General features: G+C 37.8%; 1 protein-coding gene across 1 annotated transcript; it reads left to right on the top strand.

The window, feature by feature from the left end:
• The first annotated feature begins 2,492 nt into the window (after window positions 1-2,492).
• AMD1 (adenosylmethionine decarboxylase 1) lies at window positions 2,493-26,064 on the top strand. Its single transcript, XM_006187405.3, has 9 exons — window positions 2,493-2,949; window positions 19,618-19,704; window positions 20,216-20,342; window positions 21,489-21,591; window positions 22,645-22,687; window positions 22,786-22,930; window positions 23,049-23,141; window positions 23,226-23,381; window positions 23,799-26,064. The coding sequence occupies exons 1-9, from the start codon at window positions 2,840-2,842 to the stop codon at window positions 23,937-23,939; spliced, it is 1,005 nt and encodes a 334-aa protein (XP_006187467.2). The 5' UTR covers window positions 2,493-2,839; the 3' UTR covers window positions 23,940-26,064.
• The last annotated feature ends 777 nt before the right edge of the window (window positions 26,065-26,841 follow it).

A 26,841-nucleotide genomic window follows, 5' to 3' on the forward strand; every position in this document is an offset into this window, starting at 1 on the left:
GAAAGTGCACATAGAGAAGAAGACAGAGGGGAAGCCAAGGGCACTGCAGCATTGGATAGAATATACAGATGTTGAAGGAAAGCTGGAAAAGAGAGGTGTCACAAAAGCCTTGAGAGTTGTTTCAACAGGGAAGGTGTAGTTAATTGTGTCACAAGCTATTGAAACACTGTGTTAAACGTGGATCCACAGCATTCTTTGAACCGTTGGCTTTGTTAAGATGTGGGCCTTGAGAAATATCCACTTCAGCGGTTTGAAGGTGAGATAAGAAGGTGAAGACTAAAAGTATAGACATGTCTTTATGTCTTTTAGGGAGTTTTGCTGTGAAGGAGAGCAGAAAAATTGGGTGCTACCTGAAGGTAGCAGTGGGGTTAAGCAAGGATTTTTTTTTTTTTTAATTTGGGTAAGATCTCAATAGGAAGGATTACTAAAGAGAAATGAGGGGTGGGTGGGGTACAATTAAAGGTGCTTTAAGAAGTTCTAGGGGATGGGAATCCTTTTAGTCCTTTAGGCAATCTTTTATGTGCAAAGCGCAAAAAGTGCAATAAGGAATTTTTTTAAACTGGTAAAGTGGGGAAAATGGTCACTCTAATAGAAATGGGGTTGATGATAAAGGAATAATAATAGATATGTTTTGGACATATGACCAACTTAGTAATTAGTACAAGAGACTTTGAGCTTCAGGGTAATAATGATGCTTAAGGAAAATAATATATTTTACAAAGGATCAGTCAGTTGGTAGACACCAATTTAATTATCCTATACCAAATTAACAGGGACTTACCTTGCCAAGATTCTTGGCACTTTTATATTCATTTAAATTGCACTGGGAAAAAGCATAATAGTAATTGAAAAGCAACTAATTATAAGCAATTACAAGCCAAATTATGTTTATACCACAATTAGTGTTTGAGGTGGTTTAGTAGACGGATTCTTCATTTCAATAAGCAACTATCAAATAAATGAATAGCTTGTAAAACACATAAATACTTCTTTTATCTTTATTCCAAGTATAACTAGCACATTCTTTTGAATTATTATAATAAAGTAAGCAACATTCATTATCTTTTGTCCCAATCCCCAGTTTGAATTGGATGCTTTTAAAAACATGGCCAAAAGTATCATATGTACTGCACAACATAGCTTCTTTCAACAGGTTTCACGGAGAAATTTGAACAGATTCATATTCTTGTAAGACAAGTACTACCCTGCAGGGAATCTGGAGTACAACCTCAAACTACATCTTCTTCATTTAGTTTTTCACGCTTACAACATTATCTTACTTCACTTGTAGTTGAGGAAAGCCTTTCTCTAAGGATGATAAGAAGTCTTTTGTGACAATGGTGATTTTTTTTATGTAAGGTTGGGTTTTTTTCTCCCATATTTCTGAGTAAAGTCTTAACTTTGTTACCACAATTTTGCCACGTCAAGTTAAACTGTTTGACTACGACTTGACAACTCTTCTACACTTTATTTGATTACTGAAATAACAGATTCATGGCTCTTTAAATCACGACTAGTGATAGCTCTGAAACCCTGCTGTATTAATTTCTGTGGAAATTCTCTGAAGTACGTAAGATGATAGCACTGTAAAATGTGGAGGTGGGGGAGGGAACGCTTTCAATTAGTTCATCAGTTTGAGAAAATTCAAATAAAAATATTATCAATATCAGATTACATTTAATTAATCAGCCTCTAGAAATAGTTATGCAGAATAAAGTCCCACCAGTTGACCTAATTGAGCGCGGATTTGCTAATGCTTCCCGGCAGCTACCGCGCTCGGCCAACTCCGAGGCTTGGCGAGCCACATGGTAGGAGGTAGATAGAGCCGGAGCTCTCCAAGGCTGGGCGCCACATTGCTTTCCCCTTTTTAAATAGGGAGACAACGCTTCTGGCTATTGTGTAAAAGGGTGGAGAACTGCGTTCATTCGCACATCAGCTGATAAAGCGTGAGCTGAATTAAAGCGCCTGCTTATCCGACCCTAGGCAACATGTGCGTCACGGACAAATGTTGAGTTTTAATGTTTAGCTTCGTTCGCCCTAGGGGAAAGCACACTTTAGAGAATGGCCGAGTACCTCAGGAATCGCGGTGAAGTGCACGAGATGAAACCACGCCAGCCCAGCACTGGCCACCGCCCCCGCCGCACCCCGCCAACCCTCCAGAGGACCCACCCATGTTCTCCGCTAACCAGTTGTTTTACGCAGCGCTACACAGCCTTTCTTCACTCCCTTCCTGCTCTCCCACCCACTCTGCATTCGACTCCAGGTTCCTAGTCCGCAGCCGGACAACACAGCGCCGTCTCCCGCCCAGGGGCCAGCGCGAAACTAAACCGCAGCGCGGCGAGCAGCTCCCCGCGTTCCTAGCAGGCGGGCCGCCGGCCAGCTGCAACTGGGCGGCTGGTGATTGACAGGAGGCTGGAGCTATGAGCCGCAAGGGCGGGACGCTGCGTCACTTCCTGTCCTTTCGGGCAGACGGGGTATATAAATGCGTTGCTCACGCAGCGCCCTCGCGTCCACAGTATGGCCGGCGACATTAGCTAGCGCTCGCTCAACTCTCTCTAACGGGGAAACAGCGGACTACAAGAGACTGAGCTGTATCTGCCTCTATTTCCAACAGACTCACGTTCAACTTTCGCTCACAAAAAAAAAAAAAAAAAAAAAGCCGGGAAGATTTTATTAACCCTTTTTTAAAAAAAAGTTAATATAAAATTATAGCAAAAAAAGGAACCTGAACTTTAGTAACACAGCTGGAACAATCCGCAGCGGCGGCGGCGGCGGCGGGAGAAGAGATTTAATTTAGTTGATTTTCTGTGGTTGTTGGTTGTTCGCTAGTCTCACGGTGATGGAAGCTGCACATTTTTTCGAAGGGACCGAGAAGCTCCTGGAGGTTTGGTTCTCCAGGCAGCAGCCCGACGCAAACCAAGGATCTGGGGATCTTCGCACCATCCCAAGGTGGGTGCTCGGGGCTCGCCCACAGTCGGGTCTGGGGGCTGTTGCAGCCTGGAAGGCACCAGCTCCAGGCGGTGGGGGCGAGGGCCGGGTTCCGCAGCCTTCAGGTGGGGGCAGGTCCGCGGGCGGGGTCGTTTTGGCGGCCGTGGAGGGGGCCCCGGGGCCGGGAGAGAGGTCCGGTCCACGCGGGGCCCGAGCGGGCTTCTCCCGCCACCGTTGCCGGGCCGGGCGCTGCCCGGGGGGAGGGGAGGTGGCTAGCGCTGCCGCGTGCTCAGGTAACGTCCCGTGCGGGGCGGCGGGCCGCGCGGCTCGGGGTGGTTAGGCGGCCGGCATCTCCCGACACCTCCTAACACAACAAGTTGGCGGTCCAGGGCCCTGGGTTGGGGTGCCTGGTGGGGGGGCTGCGCGGGCTCCCTCCCGGCAGGTGTGGTTGAGCGGGCTTAGTCAGGCGCTAATTCGGGCGTGCCCGCCTCGAGTGGAGGAGGGAGGGAGTGGGTCGGGAGCCCGATTCGTTCTCTCCGCCTGCGGCGGTAGGAGGGGGCCCTCCCGGCCCCGGGCTGAGGGGCTGGCGAGCAGGCCTCCCGCCCGCGGTCGGCGCGGGCAGCATGTGGCGCCCGGGCGGCGGGGATTGGGCGGGAGCTTTAGTGTCGCAGTGGCTGGGCCCCACCGCCGCCCTACCGTGTTCTGCACCAAAGCCTTTTAGGGGCGGCTCTGGGAGACGGCCGCGGAGCCCACCGAGCCGCGGTCGCGAGTCTCTGGACCTTGGATTGTGTAACCTGTTACCACCGCGTCGGCGGTGCGGGGTGGAGTGAGGCTTGCCTACGGTTACGAGCTAGAGGCCGGTCGGAGCCTAGACATAATACCTTTAATGCCTAAGCCTGTAAAGGAATCTGAGGCCCGAGCCTCCCACCCCGGGTAGTCACGCGAGAAAGCTGGGCGGTCGCGCAGAAAAGGAGAGGTCCTGTGGTGGTCTCATCCAAGCGCAAAGAAGGGCACAGGCGACCCGGACGGTGCCTCGGCCCGCTTCTCGCGGCGCTCGCACCGCTAGGCGCACCCCTCGCCTTTCTAGGCTCCTTCGTACACAAATGCAGCGAGTGTGGCCGAGGAACCGGCGCGGCCGCTTCATTGAGAGGCGACGACCAATGAGCTCCGGGGCCCGGCCAGAAGCCTGGCCCCGGGGTGTGGGCCAATGGGCGTTTCAGGAATGTTGGCTGCGCTCGCTGCCGTCGCTGACAAAAAGCGCTGGGGAAGGGAATCCAGGCGGACACGTGCTGCCGGGACTTTAAGTCACTCTATCTTGAAGGATTCTCTTGTTAGAAAAGCATCGCGTTAGCTAAAATGTGACAGGCCTTATTTTTCAAGCTTTGTGCGACACTTAAAATGTCTTAACATAGCCCTTTACTCTAAGCACTTTGTGTGTTTATTATAGGAAGTAGTTACTTATAAATATGGGGAAGTTTAGTGTTTCCTCCATTTCACAGATGGGGAAACTCCCTGGTGGTGGTGATACGCCTTTGGTTTAAAAAAAAATGTGATAGTATTATCCAGAAAATATTGTCAAGAACAATTTTATAAAATGAATAAAATTTTCAGGCTCTTTAAGTGTGTTTAAGGGTTATTTGTAAGGACACATTCTTAATAAAGGGAAGGGGTTTTCCTCCCCAAGTTCTTGGGGCAAAAAATGCCAGAACTTAAGCTTGGAGAAAGGCTTATAAAGGGGCAACTTGACTTTAAAAAAAAAAATGTTTGAGAACCACTTCCTTTGTACTTTCATCAGTTGAAATTGTTTTACTGCTTCAGTGTGGATATTAAATTGATGGCAAAAGTTAAACCTTCTAGCTCAGAATATTCATTTTGTCGTTTCTGATTTAGTACCGTACATTTTGTAGATGACTTAAAATTTGTTAAATCATTATTTTGAGAGTTTACTACCACATTTCTCTTGTAGCTAGAGCAAGTTTAAGAACTGAAAAATCAATTGGATTTAACTGTGAGGTCTGTTGGTAACCTTTGTCGACTGAAATAAAATCACACGTAAGAGTTGTGAGTTAAGTTTTATTTGGGGCAAAATGAGGAACATAGGCCGCAGCATCCCAGAAAGCTCTGAAAAACTTACAGAGAAGCAGGGAGAAAACTCATTATATATGATTTCAGTGAAGTGGGGTACCTGCAGTAGAGCACATGTTTAGGCAGAGGCTTGCTGCCAGTCACAAGGAGCAAATGTCACTGTTAATGGTTTTAGTGCTTTTCTAGATATTAGGTGACGCAAGAATTGTCATAAAATCTCCTGAAAATACCTATCTGAAGGCCTGTTCAGCCAATTTTCCCAGAGCACAGAATGCCTCATTCCTGACCTCCATCCTGAACTCCTTTCAGGGTGTGTTAGAGGTCAGTGCCTGCAGCGGCTCATCCTTAAATCCAAGCAGAATTAGATGGGAAGTGCCAATGTGATCCAATCCTTGTAGAGGCAGATAGCAAGTGCCAATTTTTAGTTAGCACCTTCAAGGAACATTTTTGAGCCAAGAAACATTTTCAGGCAATGATTAACTGATTAGGTTACTTACTAGGAGGCAAAAAAGTAGGTGAAAACCAATATATGATTGATAAACCACCTAAAATCAATGGACTATCTAGAGAGAATCATTGGCTTCTGGTCTTTGAGGAGGTGGGGTGCAGGCCCCAGAGATCACAGGATTACCAGTCATCTAGAAGAGTGATGCATAATGAAATGGTTAGTGCATGGCCTGTGGGATGTCTAGATTTGAATTCAAACATCATCTAATAGCTAGCTGATGTTTTCCCATCTCTAAAATGGGAGACAATAATGGTTCTTACTTCATAGGTAAATTGTGAGGATTAAGTGGGTTAATAGATGGATAGTTCTTTACTGTCTGACACATAGTAAGCACTCTATAGTTGTTAAATTCTTTGTGTTTGATTCTTTTTGAGTACAGAATCTTTTTCTTTTCCTTTTTTTTTTTTTTAAGCAAACCAGATGAGAAGAAAGCATATCAGACTGCAGTCTAAAGGGTTACTTAATATTAAAGGGTGCCTTAGCAATTTGATGTATTTTTATTCAGGTAGAGGAGATGATGAATTTTAGGTAGCTTAATGAAGTCAAACTTTAATTCTTCCACAGAATAATCAGTCTTTAGTACCTTTGTTCTTATTTAATGATATAAAAGTTTGGAAGCCAGAAAATCCTCCCTTGTCCTTGTCTCACATCCTCACCCTCAGTAATTCCACCAAAATGCAAATAGACTAAAGTCATAGTTAAAACACATTAACAGACTGGACTAAAATAAACAAATTACACTGCTTATAAAGCATATAAAACCTAAGGGTGTGGAAAGGGTTAAGAGTAAGAAGGCACAATTGTCCTAAGAGGGCATCAGTACAGATGCTAAAGACATTTTAAAAATAACAAGGATATTATGGAAATAATCCTAGAAAAAAATAGCTTTCCAACACTGATGCAAGAAGAAATAGAAAATCTTAATAGTCCTATGACCATTACATGAATTGAATTAATTATTAGTCATCCCATAAAGAAAACTGTAGGCCCACGTGGTTACAATGGAGTGTTTTAACTTTCAAGGAAGAAGTAATTCCAACCTTTTACATACATTCTATTGAAAATAGGGAGGGAGCACACTTCACTGTTTCTTTTGGGTTTTGTATAATTTTGATATCAAACCCTGACAAGCTGTGAAGGAGCCAGAATTATCATGCACTGCAGATGGGAATGGAAAATGGTATAACTACTTGGGAAAATGGTTTGGCAGTTGCTTGATAATTTAGTACATTTTGTCATCTGATCCAGCCAGTCCAGTCCACTCATGTATATGCCGAAGTGAACAGGAAATGTGCTCATACCACTTTTACATGAATGTTCATTAACAGTTTTATTTCATAATGGCCCCAAAACTGGAAATAAAAATCTCTATTAAATAGGCAAATGGATAAACTGTGATGTTTTCATAGAATGGAATACTAATCAGTGATTTACAAAAAGAGATGAACTGTTAATGATACATGCAACGAATAATTGTGCTGGGGTTAAAAAAAAAAAGCTGCACAAGAAGTACAGTAAGATTTCATCTCTATAAAACTACAAAATGCATACTGATCTGACAGGCAGATCAGTGGTTGCCTGAGGATGGGAGTAAAGGGGGCAGCGTGTTTTAAAGAGAGGCTTGAGGAACCTTTTAGGGGTGATGCACATGGTCACTGTCCTTTGATAGTTTCACAGGTATATGTGTATGTAAGAAGTCTTGTAGATAAAATGTAAATGAAAAGACATAGAATTTGAAGTCCTGTAACAAAATAAATGGGTGCATGCCTCCAGTAAACAGTTTGCATAGTAACTTCATCTTTTCAGTGATTCTTATCTTACGTATTACTGAATTGTCTTACTGATAGAAATATTAATCAAGTCATCATTGGCATATGTGTTATGTTTACTGCTGCAAACCAGAGGATAATTTTGGTTGTGATAAGCCCTCCCCTCCAGTGTATGTAAACCTAGCAATTACCATCTGTGCTAAATCAACTTGGACTACTGTGTGCCCCCAAATTCTTTGTACAGTGTCAATGAGTGTGAATTTGGATATCTGGAAAGCTGCTGAAATAGTTTTATAGAAAAGCTGCTATCATCAGGGATAAGGATCAAAAAATACTTAATTGGAAGCAGTGTTGGGTTTGAAGAGTTATTACACAAATAAATATATTTGAGCTTTATATTTGAAGCATAACACAAAAGTAAATGAAAATCATAAGTAGATATCAAATTTTCACAAGTTGATTACATTCATGTAACCAGCATTCAAATCTAAGGAATGTAACTAGCCAGAAGTCCCCCTGTACCTCCTTTCATTTATAACTTACTCCCCTGTCAGGCTAGGGGAACCACTATCCTGACTTAGTATACCATAGATTATTTTTCCCCATTTTTATATAACATGAAATCTTTTAGTATGTATTACTCCTCCTTTGGCCAACATTATGTTTGAGGTGTTTTAGTTCATTCTCATATATAGTGTGTTGTGTCCATATACTACAATTTATCCAATATACTATTAATATGAATATTTGAGTAATTCCAGTTTGCTGATACAAATATATTGCTATGAATACTATTGTGTCTTTTAGTAGACAACATGCATGCTTTCCTGTTAGATATACATACACCTAGGAATGGAATTGCCAAGTCATGGGGTGTGCATATATTTAGCATTGAGGTGCCAGTTGCTCCTTATCTTCAACACTTGCATTGTTTGTTTTTTTTTTAATTTTAGCTATTGCGGGTGTATAGTAGTTTTTCCCTTCAGACCAATGGAGTTGAGCATCTTTTCATATCTTTATTCACCATTTGGCTATCTTTTGTGAAATTCTTGTTCAGGTGTGCCTGTTTTGAGATGAGTTTTCAGTTTTCAGGAGTTCTTTATATATTATGCATGAATTCTCTGTCCAGCTTGTGTATTACAAATATCTTATACCTTCTATGGCTTCCTTTTTTATTTTATTAATGATATCTTTAGAAACAAGTTCACTATTTAATATAGTTTATCAGTATTTTCACCTTTAATGGTTGGCAGTTCTTATATCCTTTTTAAGATACCTTTGCTCATTCTAAGGTAGTGAAAATGTTTTTTCTCTTCTAAACTTTTTTTTACTTTACATATTTAGGTCTGCAATCCATCTGGAAACTTTTTTTTTTAATATAGGTATGAGGGAATAGAATGCACCTGAAGCAAAATTGGCTCATCTTTTTAAGCTTTAACTCAAGTCAAGCTGGAACCCACTTATGGAATGTTCACCTTTTCTGTTAAACATTTTCCATTCTCCTGTAGGCCATTTAGAATTTACCTTGAGTGTAATATGAACAAATTAGATAATACTGAGAAGCTTTTTTTTTAAAACTAATTTCTCAAGAAAGATAAAAGGGGCATATTGTATAGTTTGTGTTTAATTCTCTTAGGAAAGAAAATCTTGTCTGGTATGACTTGGGTTAAATAATATCCGTTAAAAATACAGAGAAAAGCAGTACAGGCATATCCAAATGAATAAGGAACAGATGATGTGTTCTAAAACTAATTTCACACAATATTTAAAATTGAAATGTAGAAAGAGGGTGTAGTATATTAGGTTTAACCTGCAATTTCAAATGATATTGAATAGAAATAGACCATATATGTCTATTTCTATAATGTCTTAGAGTTGCTGGACTAAAATGCTGGACCAAGCAGAAACCTTTTTATAAGAAACAGCAGGTATGTGGAAGAAGCTTATTAGAAAATAGAAATTTTGGTGATGAAAGAGTTTGATCTTTCAGGACTATAAATTGGCTTTCCTTTTTGCTTAAGAATTTGTCACAGACCTGAGCTATTCTTAGTAATGAGATGGGTTCACATGGGAAACTGTAGTGGAGGTGAAGAGAATAAATTTTATTCATTGTGGGAAGGTTAAAGGTGATTTATTTTTTCAGCTATGTGAAAATATGAAAACTAGATTCTATAATACTAATGTTGGAAAAGACATTTAGGACTAGTGACATGTTCTGCTATTCTTCTTTTCCTTCACTCAAATTTTGTAAGCTAAAATAAAATTTTCAGTAATGGACTGGGGGCAGTTGCAAAAATAGTAATTCACACTTCAGCATTAACTTTCCCAGAACTCATGATTTACTTGACTACATCACTGCACCATATTGCAATATCAGTAATTTCCATTGAAGGAATTTACAACCCATTGCCAAAAAACCTTTTAGCATAAATGTTTTGGAGTAGAAAAGCTTCCTATTGAAATAAGCTTCTCACTATAGTCCTCATAGCAGTTTCCAAAAAGTTTGAACTGCTGTCTTCATATCACCTTTCTTTGAGAAGTACACGTTGAAAGTAATAATCAAATGAATGTAACAGTAATTATACTGACTTAAATTTTAGGTAAAGGTTTGAGATGGAGAACTTAGTGTCCTGATTATAATTAACAGTGCATTCTGGGTTGATTTCTTTGAATGAAAGGTGAAGGCTTATTTCTCTGGATAGCTGAATTACCTGCCCTACAAAGGTATCCTCAGAATTTAACTTCTGGTCAGCCTAGACTTTGCTGAAGAATAGTCTCATGTTTTAGGAAGATTTTGACTTAGGACTACCACTACTACCTTAGGTAAGGTGTTGAGGCCTGAATGTAATGTGATAAGGAGAGTCTCTGAAACAGACAAGTCAAGTTATTAGCTAAGGTCACAGTTCAGGGAAGCTTCAAATACTTGAGTGGCTTTTTGAGCAAATTCATGATAACCTGATTTTTACTTGACCATTAAAGGAATCTAATCATAAGGAGGCCTTTCAAATTCAAGTTTCTAGGCACCATTTTTAGAGACTGTCTGACCTGCTGTATCTGAGGATAGGATGCAAGTTATAAGAGTACTTTAAAGGGTTTCTTCTACCTGCCAGCAGCATTCTGTTTCCTTGGTCATATCTTTTACAGATCCTGTTTTGAATTGTTCCCTGTATATACCCAGAAGTGGGATTGCTGGATCATGTGATAATTCAGTTTTAAAATTTTGGTGAATGTCTGTACAGTTTTCCCTTATGACTGCACCATTTTACATTTTCACCAGTAGTGCTCAAGTGTTAAAATTTCTCCATATCCCTGCCAACACTTGTTCCTTTTAATAGCAGCAGACATCCTAATTGGTGTGAGGTTGTATCATGATTTTGATTGACATTTTTTATGATTAGTGGTATTGAGCATCTTTTATGTGCTCGGTGGCCATTTGTGTATCTTTTTTGGAGAAATGTCTATTTAAGACTTTTGCCCACTTTTTTTAATTGGGTTATTTATTTTGTTGTTGGAGTTCTCTACATATTCTGAATATTAATCTCTTACAGATACATGATTTGCAGATATTTTTCCTATTCTGTAGGGTTTTTTAAATTGAGGTATAGTTGGTTTACAATGTTCTGTTAATTTCTGGTGTACAGCATAGTGATTCAGTTACACATATTCCCTTTCATATTTGTTTTCATTATAGGTTACTATAAGATACTGAATATAGTTCCCTGTGCTATGCATTAGAAACTTGTTTATCTATTTTATATATAGTAGCTAGTATCTGCAAATCTCAGAACTCCCAATTTATCCCTTCCCACCCCTCTTCCCCTATAACCATAAGTTTTCTATGTCTGTGAGTTCTCTTTCATAAAAAAATTCATTTGTGTCTTTAGATTCTGCATATAAGTGATATCATGTATCTTTCTTTCTCTTTCTGGCATACTTCACTTAGAATGACAATCTCCAGGTCCATCTATGTTGCTGCAAATGGCATTATTTTACTTTTTTTTTTTAATGGCTGAGTAGTAGTTCATTATATATATACACCATAATTTCTTAATCTAGTCATGTCAGTGGACATTTAGGTTGCTTCCATGTCTTGGCTATTGTAAATATTGCTGCTGTGAACATTGGGGTGCATGTATCTTTTTGAACTGAGGTCCCCTCTGAATATATGCCCAGGAGTGGGATTGCTAGGTCATATGGTAAGTCTATTTTAAGTCTTTTGAGTATCTCCATACCATTTTCCATAATGGTTGCACCAAACTACATTCCTACCAAGAGTATCAGAGGGTTCACTTTTCTCCACAGTCTCTCCAGCATTTTATTGTTCATGGACTTTTGAATGATGGCCGTTCTGACTGGTGTGAGGTGATACTTCATTGCAGTTTTGATTTGTATTTGTCTGATAATTAGCAATATTGAGTGTTTTTTCATGTGTCTATTGGCCATTTGTATGTCTTCATTGGAGAATTGCTTATTTAGGTCTTCTGCCCATTTTTGGATTGGGTTTGGTTTTTTGTAGTTAAGTTGTATGAGCTGTTTTATATTCTGGAAATTAAGCCCTTGTCAGTCAATCATTTGCAAATACTTTTTTTCTCCTATTCCATAGATTGTCATTTTACTATAGTTTCCTTTGCTGTGCAAGAGCTTATAAGTTTAATTAGGTCATATTTGTTTATTTCTGCTTTTATTTCTATTGCCTGGGTAGACTGACCCAGGAAAACATCGCTAAGATTTATGTCAGAATGTTTTACCTTTCTTCTCTTCTAGGAGGTTTATAGTGTCTTATGCTTAAGTCTTTAAGGCATTTTGAGTTTATTTTTGTGTATGGTGTGAGGAAGTGTTCTAACTTCATTGATTTACATGTGGCTGTGCAGCTTTCCCAACTCTACTTGCAAAGAGAGAATCTTTTCTTCATTGTATGTATTCTTGCCTTCTTTGTTGAGGATTAATTGACCACAGTGTGTGTGTTTATTTCTGGGCTCTCTATTCTGTTCCATTGATCCATATGTCTTTTTGTGCCAATACCATGCTGTTTTGACTACTGTAGCCCTGTATGTAGTATTGTCTGAAGTCTAGGGTTATGCCTCCAGCTTTGTTCTTTTTCTTCAGTGTTGCTTCAGTGTTGAGTGTGGCTTCCTTGGGTCTTTTTCAATTCCATATAAATTCTGGGATTATTTGTTCTATTTATTTGAATAATGTCCTGGGTAATTTGACAGGGATTGCATTAAATCTGTAGATTGCTTTGAGTAGTATGGCCATTTTAACAATATTAATTCTTCCAATCCAAGAGCATGGGATATCTTCATTTCTTTAAATCATCTTTAGTTTCCTTAATCAATGTTTTAAAGTTCTCTGTATAGTATTTCACCTCCTTGGTCAGGTTATTTACTTTTTCTGATTTCATTGTACATGTAAAGAAACAGGTTTCTGTTTGTTAATCTTATATCCTGCTACCTTTTTGAATTTGTTTTATCAGCTCTAGTAGTTTTTGTGTGGAAACTTCAGGGTTTTCTATATATAGTATTGTGTCATCTGCATATAGTGACAGTTTTACCTCTTCTCTTCCAATTTGGATCCCTTTTATTTCTTTTCCTTGTCTAATTGCTATGGCTAGGACTTCCAATACTATGTAGAATAGAAGTGATGGGAGTAGGCATCCTGTCTTGTTCCAGATTTTACTGGGAAGGCTTTCAACTTTTCACCCTTAAGTGTTGCATTGGTTGTGGGTTTGTCATAGCTTTTATTATGTAGAGATGTTTTCTCTATACCCATTTTGGTAATTTTTTTTTTATTATGAATGGATATTGGATTTTATCAAATAGTTTTTCTGCATCAGTTTTGTTGATGTATCACTTTGAATTACATATGTTGAACCATCCTTGTGACCCTGGGATGAATCCATCTTGATCATGGTGTATAATCTTTTTTATGTGTGGTTGATTTGGTTTGCTAATTCTTTGAGAATTTTTGCATCTATGTTCATCAAAGATACTGGCCTGAAATTTTCTTTTTTGGTAGTGTCTTGTCTGGTTTTGGTATCAGGATGATAGTGGCATCATAGAATGAGTTTGGGAGTGTTCCCTCTTCAGTCTTTTGGGAAGAGTTTGGTGTACGTTCTTTCTGTGTTTGGTAGAATTCCCCAGTGAAGTCATCCAGTCCTGGACTTTTGTTTGCAGGGAGTTTTTTTCTAATTACTGATTCTGTTTCACTTTTAGTAGTGACTGGTCTGTTCAAATTGCCTATTTTTTCTTGTTTCAGTTTTGGTGGACTGTATGCTTCTAGAAACTTGTCCATTTCTTCTAGGTTGTCCAGTTTGTTGCCATATAGTTTATTCTAGGTTGTCTTTTCACTCTGTTGAGTGTTTGCCCCCCTCCAAAAGTTGTTTGATATAGTCCCACTTGCCTATTATTGCTTTTGTTACCTGTGCTGTTTGTGTAATAACCAAGAAAGCATTGCCAAATCCAATGTGCTATATCTTTTCCCTATGTTTTCTTTTAGGAGTTTTATATTTTCAGGTCTTAATTTAGATCTTTAATCCATTTTGAGTTACATGGTGTAAGTAGGGGTCCAATTTCATTTTTTTGTGTGCATATCCAGTTTTTCCAACACCATTTGATGAAGACGTTGTCTTTTCCCAATTAGTCTTGGCACCTTTGTTGAAGATCATTTGACCTGAGGCATTTACTAAATTTTCACATTAAAAAGTGTAGCCATTACAACTGACATTAGCCATTAAGTCATTGATTTGGATGACATGTCTTATTATTTTAATTGTATCTTTTCCCATGTAAACACCCCCAATTTGTTCTATTTTTATTAGACCCCAGACTCTTGAGAAAATTTCAAATATAAAATATGAATGCCATTAATGTTTTGCTTTTCTGGCACAGTGATTAAGATCATTCAGTCCTATCATTTGTAGAGTATACCATTTCTTTGAAATATTTAATCATGATCTAGGTGGGGCTGGGATTCCATAAAGCTTTATTTACAAAAGGAGGCTCATTTTTTCTCCCATGGAAATGTGATAAAATGATTTGCTGAAAATTCTCAGCTGTTTTGCTTTTGGTTTTTTCCCCTTCCTCTTTATGCACGTGTACAGCATTGGATTAACTTCTTCAGTTCTGTCTCTGTCACATCTTTCCTGCCCCTTGATTGATTGATTGATTGATTGATTGATTTTTTGAGTCAGCAGCTCTCCTAAGATAGTTTTTATAATCACTTGGTTAACAGACCATTCAACTGTGTTTTACTTAGGGTATTTTAAAGCAGTTTCTTTCATACTGTGACTTTGAGAAATACTGACTACATGAAGGTTTTCTATTAGGTGAGGAAGGATTTGGTTGCAGAATTATTAACTAATGGTGACTAAGTGCAAGAGCATTCTCATTTCCATCAAGATGGAATAAGCACACTCTACTCTGTCTCTTACTAAATGCAACTAAAAACCCTGGACACAATGCATGGAGCAGCTGAGGACTCTGAAAATAAATGTTAGGTGAATTAGAGAAGGAAGTCAAAACTCAAAATATCACTGAAATAGCCATAAATTGTTTCTTTTTTCCGTCTGTTTATCTCCTGGGGTGGTCTCAAAAACTGCCAGAAACCTGGAACTATACAAAAATTGACAAAAGGAGCTCTCAGAGAGGTCCTCTTTTTCTGGTATGCAAAGAAGGCAAGGAAGGGTTGGCCCCTTTGGGTCAGGGAGAGTGAAGGGAAATCCTTTTTGTTTTTGTATTGCTTTGATTTTTTTCTATTCTCTCCTACTAGAGCTGAGGCAGTTTGTAGCAGCCTGCTGCAGAGTGGAGAAACTAAAGCCTTGGCTTTCTAGCCAGAGGACCAACAGGCAGAACCTCTTCACTTCCCCACCCACCTCCCATCTCTCACTCTTGAACTAAAATTGTTAGGGATATTATGGAGAGGAAAGAGGTGAAGAAAGTAATCCTAATGATTTATATGAACATCTCTTAGCTGCTCATTTATCCATCAGACCCTAAACAGCATATCAAAGGCTTTGAAAACTGATAGATCACCTCCCAGTCCCAGGCTGGCCACTGGGTGACAGACAGATAAGCAGGACAGATCAAAGGCTTTTATAACTAAGAAATCATAACATAACCCACAGAAGTTGGATAAGAATGAGAAGACTGAGCTTAACCATTTCAATTTCCTGCTAAAAGAATTTAAAATCACATGCTCCATAGGTTTTAAAGATTTGAAATCAAATAACATGATGTCCAGGATGCAATCATAAGTTACTTGACATATGAATGACCAGAAAATTCTCAGGATCTCTCAAAGAAAGACACTCAACAACTCCAACCTAGGTTGTGCAGATCAAGATTTAAAAGCCATTGTAACCATTCCATAGGAAGTTGGAGTGAACACTCTTAAAAAGATACAGTCCTAGCAGAGAAATAGAAGATGGAACTTAAAAAGATAACAAAAAATAACTACTGGAATAAAAAGTTTACTGAATGGGCTTTAGTAGAATGGAGGTGACAAAAGAGTGAGTGAATTTGAAGGTAGAAAAGTCTGAACAACAGAGAGGGGAAAGATTGAGACTGAAAATGAACAGATCCTGTGGCACAAACCAAAAGCTTTAAAGTTTTGTGTCAGATTCCCAGAAAGAGGAGTGTGTTGCAGAAAAAATATTTGAGAAATTGTCTATGTCTATGTTCATTATAATGAATGGGTTTTATAATAAGGATATTGGTCAGTGAAATGAATAAGCTTCATTTGTGTAGATTAAAATAAATAGCATTTCAAGTGGAATATATATCAGTAGTTCATTAATAAGATAATTCTATTAAATAAATCTTTTATTTTTTATCTTCTCAGGAACTCACCCTCTAAATACCTGGTGACAAATTTTGAAAACAGTGAAGGATCATGTAACAGTTTAGATTTTTTTAATTTAAGGCTGTTTGGTTTTCTAACAAGTCCATAAGATCTAATCAGAATAACTACTTGTTGCCAGATTCAACAAATACTTGAGAGCCTGTTGTGAACTGGGCTAGGCACTAAGGATAGAAACAGTAAAACACTCAATCCCTAACTACGTGAAATGACTAGTGGGATTAACATGAATACCAAAATAGCCACACAAATAAAATACTTGATAGCTTTCTGGGTTTTAAAACCTAATTTAATGGCAGATTTGATCTGGTGGGGATAGTGAGGTGACTTGAGCTGGAAAGAGTCGGGCAGGGACAGGGGTTCCAGATGAAATCCATTCCAGCAGTATCCAGAACAAAGTTTATGTATGCTGTCTCAGCATAATTAAACGTTCTTGTTCACTCTCAAGTGACTTGATTTGGGTCAACAATTTTATGGTGCCTTATTTCTAGGAAGAGAGAAAAGTGTGGGGGAAAACCCAGTATGACTGAAGTACAGAAAATAGGGATAGTTATCTGTATATGCCTTTATCATAAAATGAGTTAGATAAAAAGGGATGCCTGGAGATCTGAAAGTTAGATAACACTTTGTTCTTTGAAAGACAGTAAACCATATCTCTCTGAAATGAGGGGAAGTAGGTAGTGTTGAGGGTGGAGTCACTACAGTGAAAACAATAAAAGCTTAAATCCAGTGTGTCATGCCTAGCCCTTATCCTCTTTTGCCTAGCAGAAATTTTAATGTGCCTCAGGCAAAAGAACTAAAAGAAAATAAATAACACAGAGTTCCCCAGTGAAACAGCATAGAGGCCCACCAAACAAGCCCCATCCATGTGCATAGTAGTTCTTATTAGCTAAGTCTTGGCACACTATTCTTGGCCAAGAATCACTTAAAAGAAACATTGAAAGGAGACATTTGGGGGTACATCTGAGAATAAATTTGGATGTGCATAGAAAACAGAAGCAGATTAAAAAGTAAAGCAGCTTTTAAATCCAAGAAAAAAACAAAGCTATACAAGAAAGGGAGAGTTCATGTTATACTATCTAGCTCAGCCATGGAGCATGTTAACATGCTATAGTTAACACTGCTGTATGATACGTGAAAGTTGTTAAGAGTAAATCCTAAGTGTTCTTAACACATGAGGAAATTATTTTTCTTTTAGTGCTTTCTTTATTGTATCTGTATGTGAGATGATGAAAGCTAACTAAACTGTCATTTTGCAGAATACATAAGGCAAACTGTTATGCTGCACACCTTAAATTTACACAGTGATATATGTCAATTATATCTGAACAAAATGGGGGTAGTCAACATAAATAGTAGATAGAACTGAGAAGGGGTGATAGGAGAGGATTCATTAGTACGTCCAGTGGGTGGTTGTAGAAGAGTGCTGAATTCTAGTGGGAAGTTAGCAGGTAATGATATTAGAACTGTAGTGCTATTGAAAGATCTGAATTAGATCTTTCTAAAGGGATCCCCGTGCTCCAAAATTTTATTTAATGCTTCTAATATTTATAGTGACTACTTTATTATTTACCTTTATCTTCAGTATTTGAATTCTTATTATCTACTAGGTGAATTTTGTATGCTTTTTACCCTCATCTGTCATGTGAAATAGGTTTTATTAAACCAAGCTCAGGGGTAAATTTAAGTTTGAAACAGCAAAACCATGGCCCAGTCTAATGTGTATTTTCTTCTTCATACAAACAATCATTAGCACTTTTTAAAAGGCAATAATTGTTAGCTCTTTTTAAAAGTTGTTTGGTAAAGTTGTGGGCAAATAGGCTTTATAATCGTTAGCAAGGCTAAGTCATTTAAGTTTTCAGATGGGTCTCAGTACTATTCAGTTGAACTAATTTACTAGTGGGAGGAATTATTGCCTTTCGTCATTGGTGGGTCATCCAGTTGACCGTTGGGCCAATTATATATATGTTTATATATATATATGTATGTATGTATGTATGTATGTTTTTAAGAAAAATGATAAAACAGGCACAGAATTCTAGCAGGATTGATTGGTACAATAAGGCATACCTGTTTCTGTGCTGTTGAGGATTTCTCTTATGAGATTGGTTTATTTGTTTGTTTTTTAATTGAAGTAGAGTTGATGTACAGTGTTCTGTTAGTTTCTGTTGTATGGTAAAGTGGTTCAGTTATATATATATATATATATATATATATATATATATTCTTTTTCAGATTCTTTTCCATTATAGGTTCCATTATAGGTTAATTCACAAGATACTGAATACAGTTCCCTGTGCTAATAGTAGATCCTTGTTGTTTAATTATTTTATGTACAGTAATGTATATCTGTTCATCCCAAACTCCTAATTTACACTCCCTCCCATAAGGTCTTGTTGCCAAAAAACCACCTCTATCCTGCTTACTGAATTGAGACTTGAGGACAGTTTTGGATAAAGTAGAAAAGGCACCTTTATTTCTTTGCAAGACAAAGGAGGTCACAGTGGGCTAATGCATCTAAGTCTGTGAGCCTGCTAGGAAAGAAGGGAGTTTTAAAGTAAAAGTTCAAGAGTTTGAGGGGTGGAGCTAGAGATTGTGCTCAGGGTAGCAAATTGTTGCAAAGTTCTTGATTTTGCAGATACAATGGTCCCCTTCCTTCTGCAGGGTATGAAGTTCACCTCCAGCTTTGAGACTCTTTAATATTCTTGTTCCTAGAACAAAGGATACATAGGAAGGGGCTCCATGGAAAAGAGCTCTAGAGAAAAACTTAGGCAGTTTAAAGTCAGTTTGATAAATGGTTTTAGCCTTTTAAGCATGCTGAGACCTCCTGCTGCAGGCTGTGAGGCCTGCAGCTCAAACAACAGGATTCAAGGAAACCATAAGGGGTCAAAAACAACTGTAGACATGACATCAGTTAGGAACAAGATGCACAAAACACTCAACTGCTGGAGCTGTACCCTCCACCCTTAACTTGCATTTCTTTAATCAGTCTTTAATCAAATCACTTTAATCTTAGTGTGAAAGATAATGTTTTCCCTTGGTTTATGGACCTTTCTATGTTTCACAAACTATAGCATGATGTATCCATCTTACTTGGTGGATATGTCAGTGTAGATTATTTGGAGTTAAAACTAAATGTTGGAAGAGGGAGGGTATATAGCTCAGTGGTAGAATGAGTGCTTAGCATACATGATATCCTGGGTTCAATCCCCAGTACCTCCATTAAATGAATGAATGAATGAATACCCCCCCCAAAAAAAACCCTGACAAAGAAAAAGGTAAAAAAAAAAAAAAAACACCCAAACTAAATGTTGGTATTCATAAGAGAAGCAGGAACAAGACTGACAACCAATATAAAACATGGGGTCTTAAGCCACTGGAAAACTTTGAGAGCTTTGTAACTGAGAGTAGGGAAGTACTGTTATGAATTAATCATCACCCCCCCCCCCCCTTTTTTTGGTTGAATAATAGATCCGAGTGGGACATACTTTTGAAGGATGTGCAATGTTCAATCATAAGTGTGACAAAAACTGACAAGCAGGAAGCTTATGTACTCAGGTAAGTCCTCTAAAACAAGTGTTGGCTAACTGATTTCAGTCTGAATCATACTTTACATGGAATAGAAAATCGTTCCTCTGGATCTTAGTTCTATAATTGTTTTTTCCTTATTTTTTAAAATGTGGTATAAAATAAAGTGTTTACTTCATGTGTCCTAGGCGGTAGGTTTTTGAAGTCTCACCTAATAGCTCTTGAAGATAGTGGCCATCTTTACTGCCTTGAGGTGAGCCGGTTAGGTGAGGAGGAGAGTTGACTAGTAAAAGAAGGTTTGTGTGAGGAGCTTAATACGCTTTATACCTAATCAAGTTCTGTTTCTGTGGGGTTCTAGAACCTTACACTGATTTTTATATAATAAAAGAGGAAGAATACCGTAGTACATTATTTGCTTCCTAGAGATCTTAACATTTAAAATAACTAGCCAAATATTTACATTGTAAATAATAGTCCAGTAATAAAGTTTCAGTAGTGCGGAAACATCGTTATAATACTGTGACTTTTTCTTTAACTGCAGTGAGAGTAGCATGTTTGTCTCCAAGAGACGTTTCATTTTGAAGACATGTGGTACCACCCTCTTGCTGAAAGCACTGGTTCCCCTGTTGAAACTTGCTAGGGATTACAGTGGGTTTGACTCAATTCAAGTAAGTAATCAAAAAAAAAACAACCATTATTTAATCCTTTTGGGGGGTGACATAAATGTTCTGTGATATGCCTGGTAAATAAATTTGTATACTTCTTCAGTTGTAGTGGGTAAGATGCTCATACCATGGGAGAAAGAGTGCCTGTTGCTCCTGAACAACAGAAAATACAGAGGAACAAGAGAAAGAATTGGGATAAAACTCAAATGGGAGAAAGAAAAAAATACCATACACTTTCAGTAGTAAATTCCTTGCAGTTACTATGAATGGTAGACAAACTAAGAAAAGAAGGGGAAGTGAGAAAAATTATCCAGTTTTCATAATAAAGAATTGATTATGTTAAAGAGCAATAGTCAGTTAAAATTCTGATAGCATTCAAGAATTGGTGGTGGGTGGAGGCTCAGTGGTAGAATGCCCACTTAGCATGCGTGAGGTCCTGGGTTCACTCTGAGTACCTCCGTTAAAATAAATAAATAAAACTTAATTTACCCCCACCTCCTAAAAAAAGAATTATACTTAGGGCATAACTGTTCTGGTGAGCGGATATTGAATTTTCATATTTTACTTAACTCTAAAATAATGGATAGCTGTCAGTAGGACCTAGAAACAATTTTTGTTAATTATTGATCCTTTTAAGATGATCTAAATTTAGCAATATATTCCTAGGTTTTGGATCATTCACTCTTTTGAAACTAAATATACACATGTTCTCCCACAGAATTTTTGGTTACATGCCTATTAAAGCTCAGATAAGAAACTCCTGCTCTAGAAATAGATACTGTATATAGTAGATTGGGCATTTTTTTAGTTTCTAGAAATTCGCTGTCCCAATCTACATTCTTAATGTTCTGTTGCAATTCTTAATCCACAGCTGAAAAACAGAGTTGCTCTGTATAACACTAACTCATGGCTATTGGTCTGAAACCTTGCTCTTTGGCATAGTAGCCTTCATTTTTGTCTGTCAGTCACCAAAATACTACACATCTATTAAGCATGTTAAAGGAGAAACGTTATGTTAACTGTCATTGGGGAAGATATTGATAGTGATAGTTTTGATTTTGATATGTATATGTATAAAACAGTTCATTGGTTTAGGAAAAGTGATAGAATTCTGCAAATGGAGTTATCTGTCTGTCTGGTTTTTTTTAGAGCTTCTTTTATTCTCGTAAGAATTTCATGAAGCCGTCTCACCAAGGGTACCCACACCGGAATTTCCAGGAAGAAATAGAGTTTCTTAATGCAATTTTCCCAAGTAAGTTTAAATAGATTTGAATCTTACTTTCTTAGAGGATATATTCTTGGAAAGATTTTTTTTTTTACATATATGCAAAAGCAACACATTATATAGTTAAGATGAATGTATCAATATAGCTGATTACGAATTTTAGAATATGTTTGTGTGTACCTCAGGTCAGTTTTGAAACAATGGGGGTAGGGGTGGAAATCAAGGAATTGATCACCTGCCAGAGGGAGCACTCATCTTTTAGCCAGTTACTCTCATACACCTGGGTGGTTATGAAGGCTGTGATCCCTTCCTCCAGAAAAATGCTCAGTGACTCAAAAACCCATGCTAAGAAACTGTCTAGCATTGTATACAGGAATTGAGTTGGAATTAAAAGTGATCAACATAGATCATAGTGTCACTTCAACTAAATTGGCAAGATTTTCTTCCATCCATTTACTAAGCTTTTATCTATAGACCTTCCTTTTTGAGCTTCAAGGACAGGGAAGTAAAGGTTATATAATCTAGCACCTTCATATCCTAGAGGAGGATGAAAACCTAAGATGATTTTAATAACCTGGAGCAAAGTCACTCACAGGAACGACATAACAAGAAAATCTATCCTATTCTTATCTCCTGATACTGATACAGCCTAGTATAGTTTTGTGAGTGCTGAGTTTAATTTAAATATCTACCAACTCTTAATTTACTGTGTTGAATGAGGCTTTGAATCACCATGGGAAGAACTTACTACACAAAATAACGTGTATTTACTTGGAAGAGTGGAGAAATGGGTGACCAAATTCCATTTCTTAGTGGAGTTTTAGGGGAATGTAAGCCATAATTGTCTCAGCACCATTTAGACTGACTCACTAGCTGAAGTGCATCTCCAAAGGACAGTCAGTAAAATTTTTTCTTAAAGGGTGAGGGGGGATCTTGCCTTCTTGCAAATTCACCCACTTAAATTTCCCTTCATTGACATTTTTGTTAGGAGACAAGTAGTATCATCCTAGCTCTTGGAAGGTGGGGAGAGCCATTCTATCAGATGGATCTGTTAATGTATTTTACATTCTCCCTCAACAGATGGAGCAGCATATTGTATGGGACGGATGAATTCTGACTGTTGGTATGTTGGACACAATTTGATGGATGTTTTGTTCTGTATAAGATTTATTTTAAACTTTCAGTTGTCATTTTTAGAAACTATTTTATACTTTAATGCAGGTACTTGTATACTTTGGATTTCCCTGAGAGTCGAGTAATCAATCAGCCAGATCAAACCCTGGAAATTCTGATGAGTGAGCTTGACCCAGCAGTTATGGACCAGTTCTACATGAAAGATGGTGTTACTGCAAAGGATGTCACTCGTGTAAGCATTTTCAGTAATCTGTATTCTTCTGCGTGGTGACTATTGGTAAATATTTTTAACTCATTCTTAGTTTATTTTTCAAATTTGTTTTAAATTCAGTCCTTTACCTTTTTTCCAGGAGAGTGGAATTCGTGACCTGATACCAGGTTCTGTCATTGATGCCACAATGTTCAATCCTTGTGGGTATTCAATGAATGGAATGAAATCAGATGTAAGTAATAAATGGTATCTTGCTTAATAATTAAATATTTAAGTGTCCTCTTTCCATTATTAACACAAAAACTATTTTTCTAAGGGAACTTATTGGACTATTCACATCACTCCAGAACCAGAATTTTCTTATGTTAGCTTTGAAACAAACTTAAGTCAGACCTCCTATGATGACCTGATCAGGAAAGTTGTGGAAGTCTTCAAGCCAGGAAAATTTGTGACCACCTTGTTTGTAAATCAGGTAATTTATTTTAGTATTGACAGTAAAATCTTACAGGAAATAAGGATAGTGAGACATGTCATAAAATGTATTCTGAGATGGCACATAATCAGTCAGAGGTACTACTGATTTGAGGTTTTTCTTAGATGAGAAGCTTTATGTGTCTCTTTGGACTTCTGTTGGTCTTTGTTTTATATCTAGCCTGAGTGATGAACTCCTCCTGTCCTGTTTGTTTTCCATGTTGACAGACCTTGGTGGGGATGGTGCAGGGACATAAGATGTACCACTTCATCCCACCCATGAAGAGAGAGCTAGAATATTTAAATGCCACAGTTTCATTAAGATAGTAGTCTTAAATATTTACTGCATGGCTGCTTTGTTTGAAAATACTTCTGCAGATTTGGGAGCACTAATGGTTAATTTAAATTTTTTCCCCAGAGTTCTAAATGTCGCACAGTGCTGTCTTCACCCCAGAAGATTGAAGGTTTTAAACGTCTTGATTGCCAGAGCGCTATGTTCAATGATTACAATTTTGTTTTTACCAGTTTTGCTAAGAAGCAGAAACAACAGCAGAGTTGATTAAGAAAAATGAAGAAAAAACGCAAAAAGAGAACACACATAGAAGAAGGTGGTGGTTGCTTTTTAGATATTGATACCAGGGGCCATGCTTTCCATAACCACCACCTTGTAGTTGCAGAAAGCCCTAGATGTAATGATAGTGTAATCATTTTGAATTGTATGCATTATTATATCAAGGAGTTAGGTATCTTGCATGAATGCTCTCTTCTGTGTTTAGGTATCCTATGCCACTCTTGCTGTGAAATTGAAGTGCATGTAGAAAAAAACTTTTACTCTATGAAACTTTACAACACTTGTGAGAACAATTCAATTTGGTTTATGCACAGTGTAATATTTCTCCAGGTATCATCCAAAATTCCCCACAGACAAGGCTTTCGTCCTCATTAGGTGTTGGCCTCAGCCTAGCCATCTGGGACTGTTCTATATTAAATTGCTACTGGGATTTTACATCCAGTTACCTCCACTTTCTAGAACATATTCTCTACTAATATTATTGAAACCAATTTCTACTTCATACAGATGTTTTTGCAACAGCAATTAAAGTTTTTCTTCCACGAGTCAAGTGCTCTTTAAGAAAATTATTGCAGTTATCCATTTTGTGTATTACTATTTTAACATTTTTGCTTCCTATACTTGTATTCCTTTAATTGATTCATTCCTCACCATGGTGTCTCCCCTCCCAACCCTACCCCCTCAATAAAGCAATACACTGTTACACTGTGGGTTTATACTAATCTTATACCCCAGAGGGGGAAGGAGGGAATGGACCCTGGGCTTAATTTTCTTTTAAAGTCAAGAGAGTTTGGCATTTTTTTATTAGCATGAGCTCTTTTGGAAGATAGTGACAAAAATAAGCTAGTGTTGATTAGCAGGTAAGACATAGATTGATGCTAGGGATTAATGGCAGAACTGTATGGACCCATTCGCCATTCAGTGCCCTACCCAGCTCCCTCACCCAACCCTTAAATGACACTAGCTCCTCATGAATACTATGCCTTTACTAACTTGCTAAGTAGTAATATCAGAGAATTTTTATCACTAAATTTATTAGCAGGGAGATTTAAGATAAAGGTGTATTGGATTCATCAAGTCAAGTCAGCTCAGATGATTTACTTTTACTTCAGCAGCCATTTCGACAAATTTCTATTAATGATATGCCATAAACTTCAGTTCAAAGCAGAATCGATGTCTTTGCCATCTTGTGACTTTAAAAGTTCTGTGACTTTGTGATGCATGTGGTAGTGTTTTGGCCTTAACAGCTCCTCTTCCTGGTGTTCCTTTCATCTTGGTTTCATAGGATCAAGTGAGACTGCCCAGAATGAGAACTGTTCTGGTTATTCAGACATGCACAGTGAAGTGTGATGCTTTCCATAAACTGTAACATAAAAAATTCCAAAATGGTCAGTGGGAAATGACTAGAAATACAGGCTGAAAAGAGCTGGTGTCTTTTAGCTATATTTGCAAATACTGAGATTTAAGCAGCTGAGAAAAGAGCAAAGTTGACTCAATTTTGTATTTCTTCTTGTCCTCAAAATTTTTATTCTTTCTGGATTGAAGCAGTGATTTTTTTTTGTTCCTTCCGTATTTATAAATTAAACACTTTTTTTCAGTGTTTCTAAACATAAAATCCACTTGATTTGAAATCAAGTGGTTGGAACACTTTGAACTTTTATTTTAAGCATGTTGTTGATTCAGAGTTTCATTGAAGAAGCTTTTGATCAGTGGATCAGTTTGATTTTGTAATTAGAGCATAGTACCTGATGTTTTGGTGCTATTACGAGGACCAATGCTCAAAGTGGATTTTGTTCTTGAACAGTGTCCCAGTAGATCTGATGACATTTGTTGGCTTGAGGTCTGATTTTTTTTCCCTCTAATGGATTTAAGATTGCTATTTAATGTTGAGAAACTGCACAAATTTGTATGGAACAAAGCCTAGGAAAATGAAAACTATAGATTGAATAGTAATCTAAATTAATCCTAGTATGTATGATGGAGGAGGGAAAATTTTGGTGCATAATTTCTCTCTTCATGGTGTTGGATTTAAATCAGTTGAAATGTATTTCTGTACCACAATTTAAGCTTCAATAAAAAAAAGTTTGCTTAATTCATTGTCTAATGACATTCAGAAAGTTTTCTATTGATGTATTTTTTTAAATAATATACATGTCCAAATATTAGACATTTAAAGATGTTGTAATTGAGGAAATCTGTGTTTAATGATCATTTTTTAAAGATTTATGAGAGTTTTCATGAAAATAAGATCCTTAAGCTTCAGAGAGAATATCTAATTTATACTTAGATTTACTCAAAGGAAATCATCTGGGCTATATATACCAGAATATCAAAAAAAGTAGAAAGGGTTTAAGCAGTGAGAATAAGGATGCATTTTGAATTTTGAGCTAGAGAATTCTCGTAAAAAGTTTGAAGGTGGAATGTTCCAACATTTATTATGGAATAGGCTCTTAGCGGTGGGGTGGGGATGAAGTTTGATCATTTTGCCATGCAGGTACATATCTCATGATCATTTAGCAAAATTTCAGTTCTTTAATATCTACTATAAGCTTTCTCAGAATAAGCTTAGTCAGAATATTATCAAATCTGAATAAAGAAGAGTTGATCCTAGAAAAGCAAGATATTACAGATGTGTGCAATACCTACAACACCAGATTCTTTTACAAGAACAGGTAAGTGAGTTTGGCAGACATCAGTGAGCAGTCATTGTGTTAACTGATCAGATTCAGATTCAGTGGTAAATGTGATATCACTTTGAAAGATAAAGGACTTCGTTTTTATTGTCCTAGCCAAATAACTCACCATTTCCTGGCTCCCCACCTTCAAACTTTATATTCTCACCTACTTTTCTCTTTTTCATAGCAGAAGTATTGGTCTTTTGGATTCCATC

Source organism: Camelus ferus, chromosome 8 (genome assembly GCF_009834535.1).
Source record: "Camelus ferus isolate YT-003-E chromosome 8, BCGSAC_Cfer_1.0, whole genome shotgun sequence".
In the NCBI taxonomy this organism is placed as follows: Eukaryota; Metazoa; Chordata; class Mammalia; order Artiodactyla; family Camelidae; genus Camelus; species Camelus ferus.

What these genes read in the sequence shown, in the direction of transcription:
- AMD1 (XM_006187405.3), top strand. Translation starts at nt 2,840, where the DNA reads ATGGAAGCTGCACATTTTTTCGAAGGGACCGAGAAGCTCCTGGAGGTT. An exon ending in GATCTTCGCACCATCCCAAG is followed by an intron (nt 2,950 to 19,617) that starts GTGGGTGCTCGG and finishes GTTGAATAATAG; the next exon opens with ATCCGAGTGGGACATACTTT. An exon ending in CGGATGAATTCTGACTGTTG is followed by an intron (nt 22,688 to 22,785) that starts GTATGTTGGACA and finishes ACTTTAATGCAG; the next exon opens with GTACTTGTATACTTTGGATT.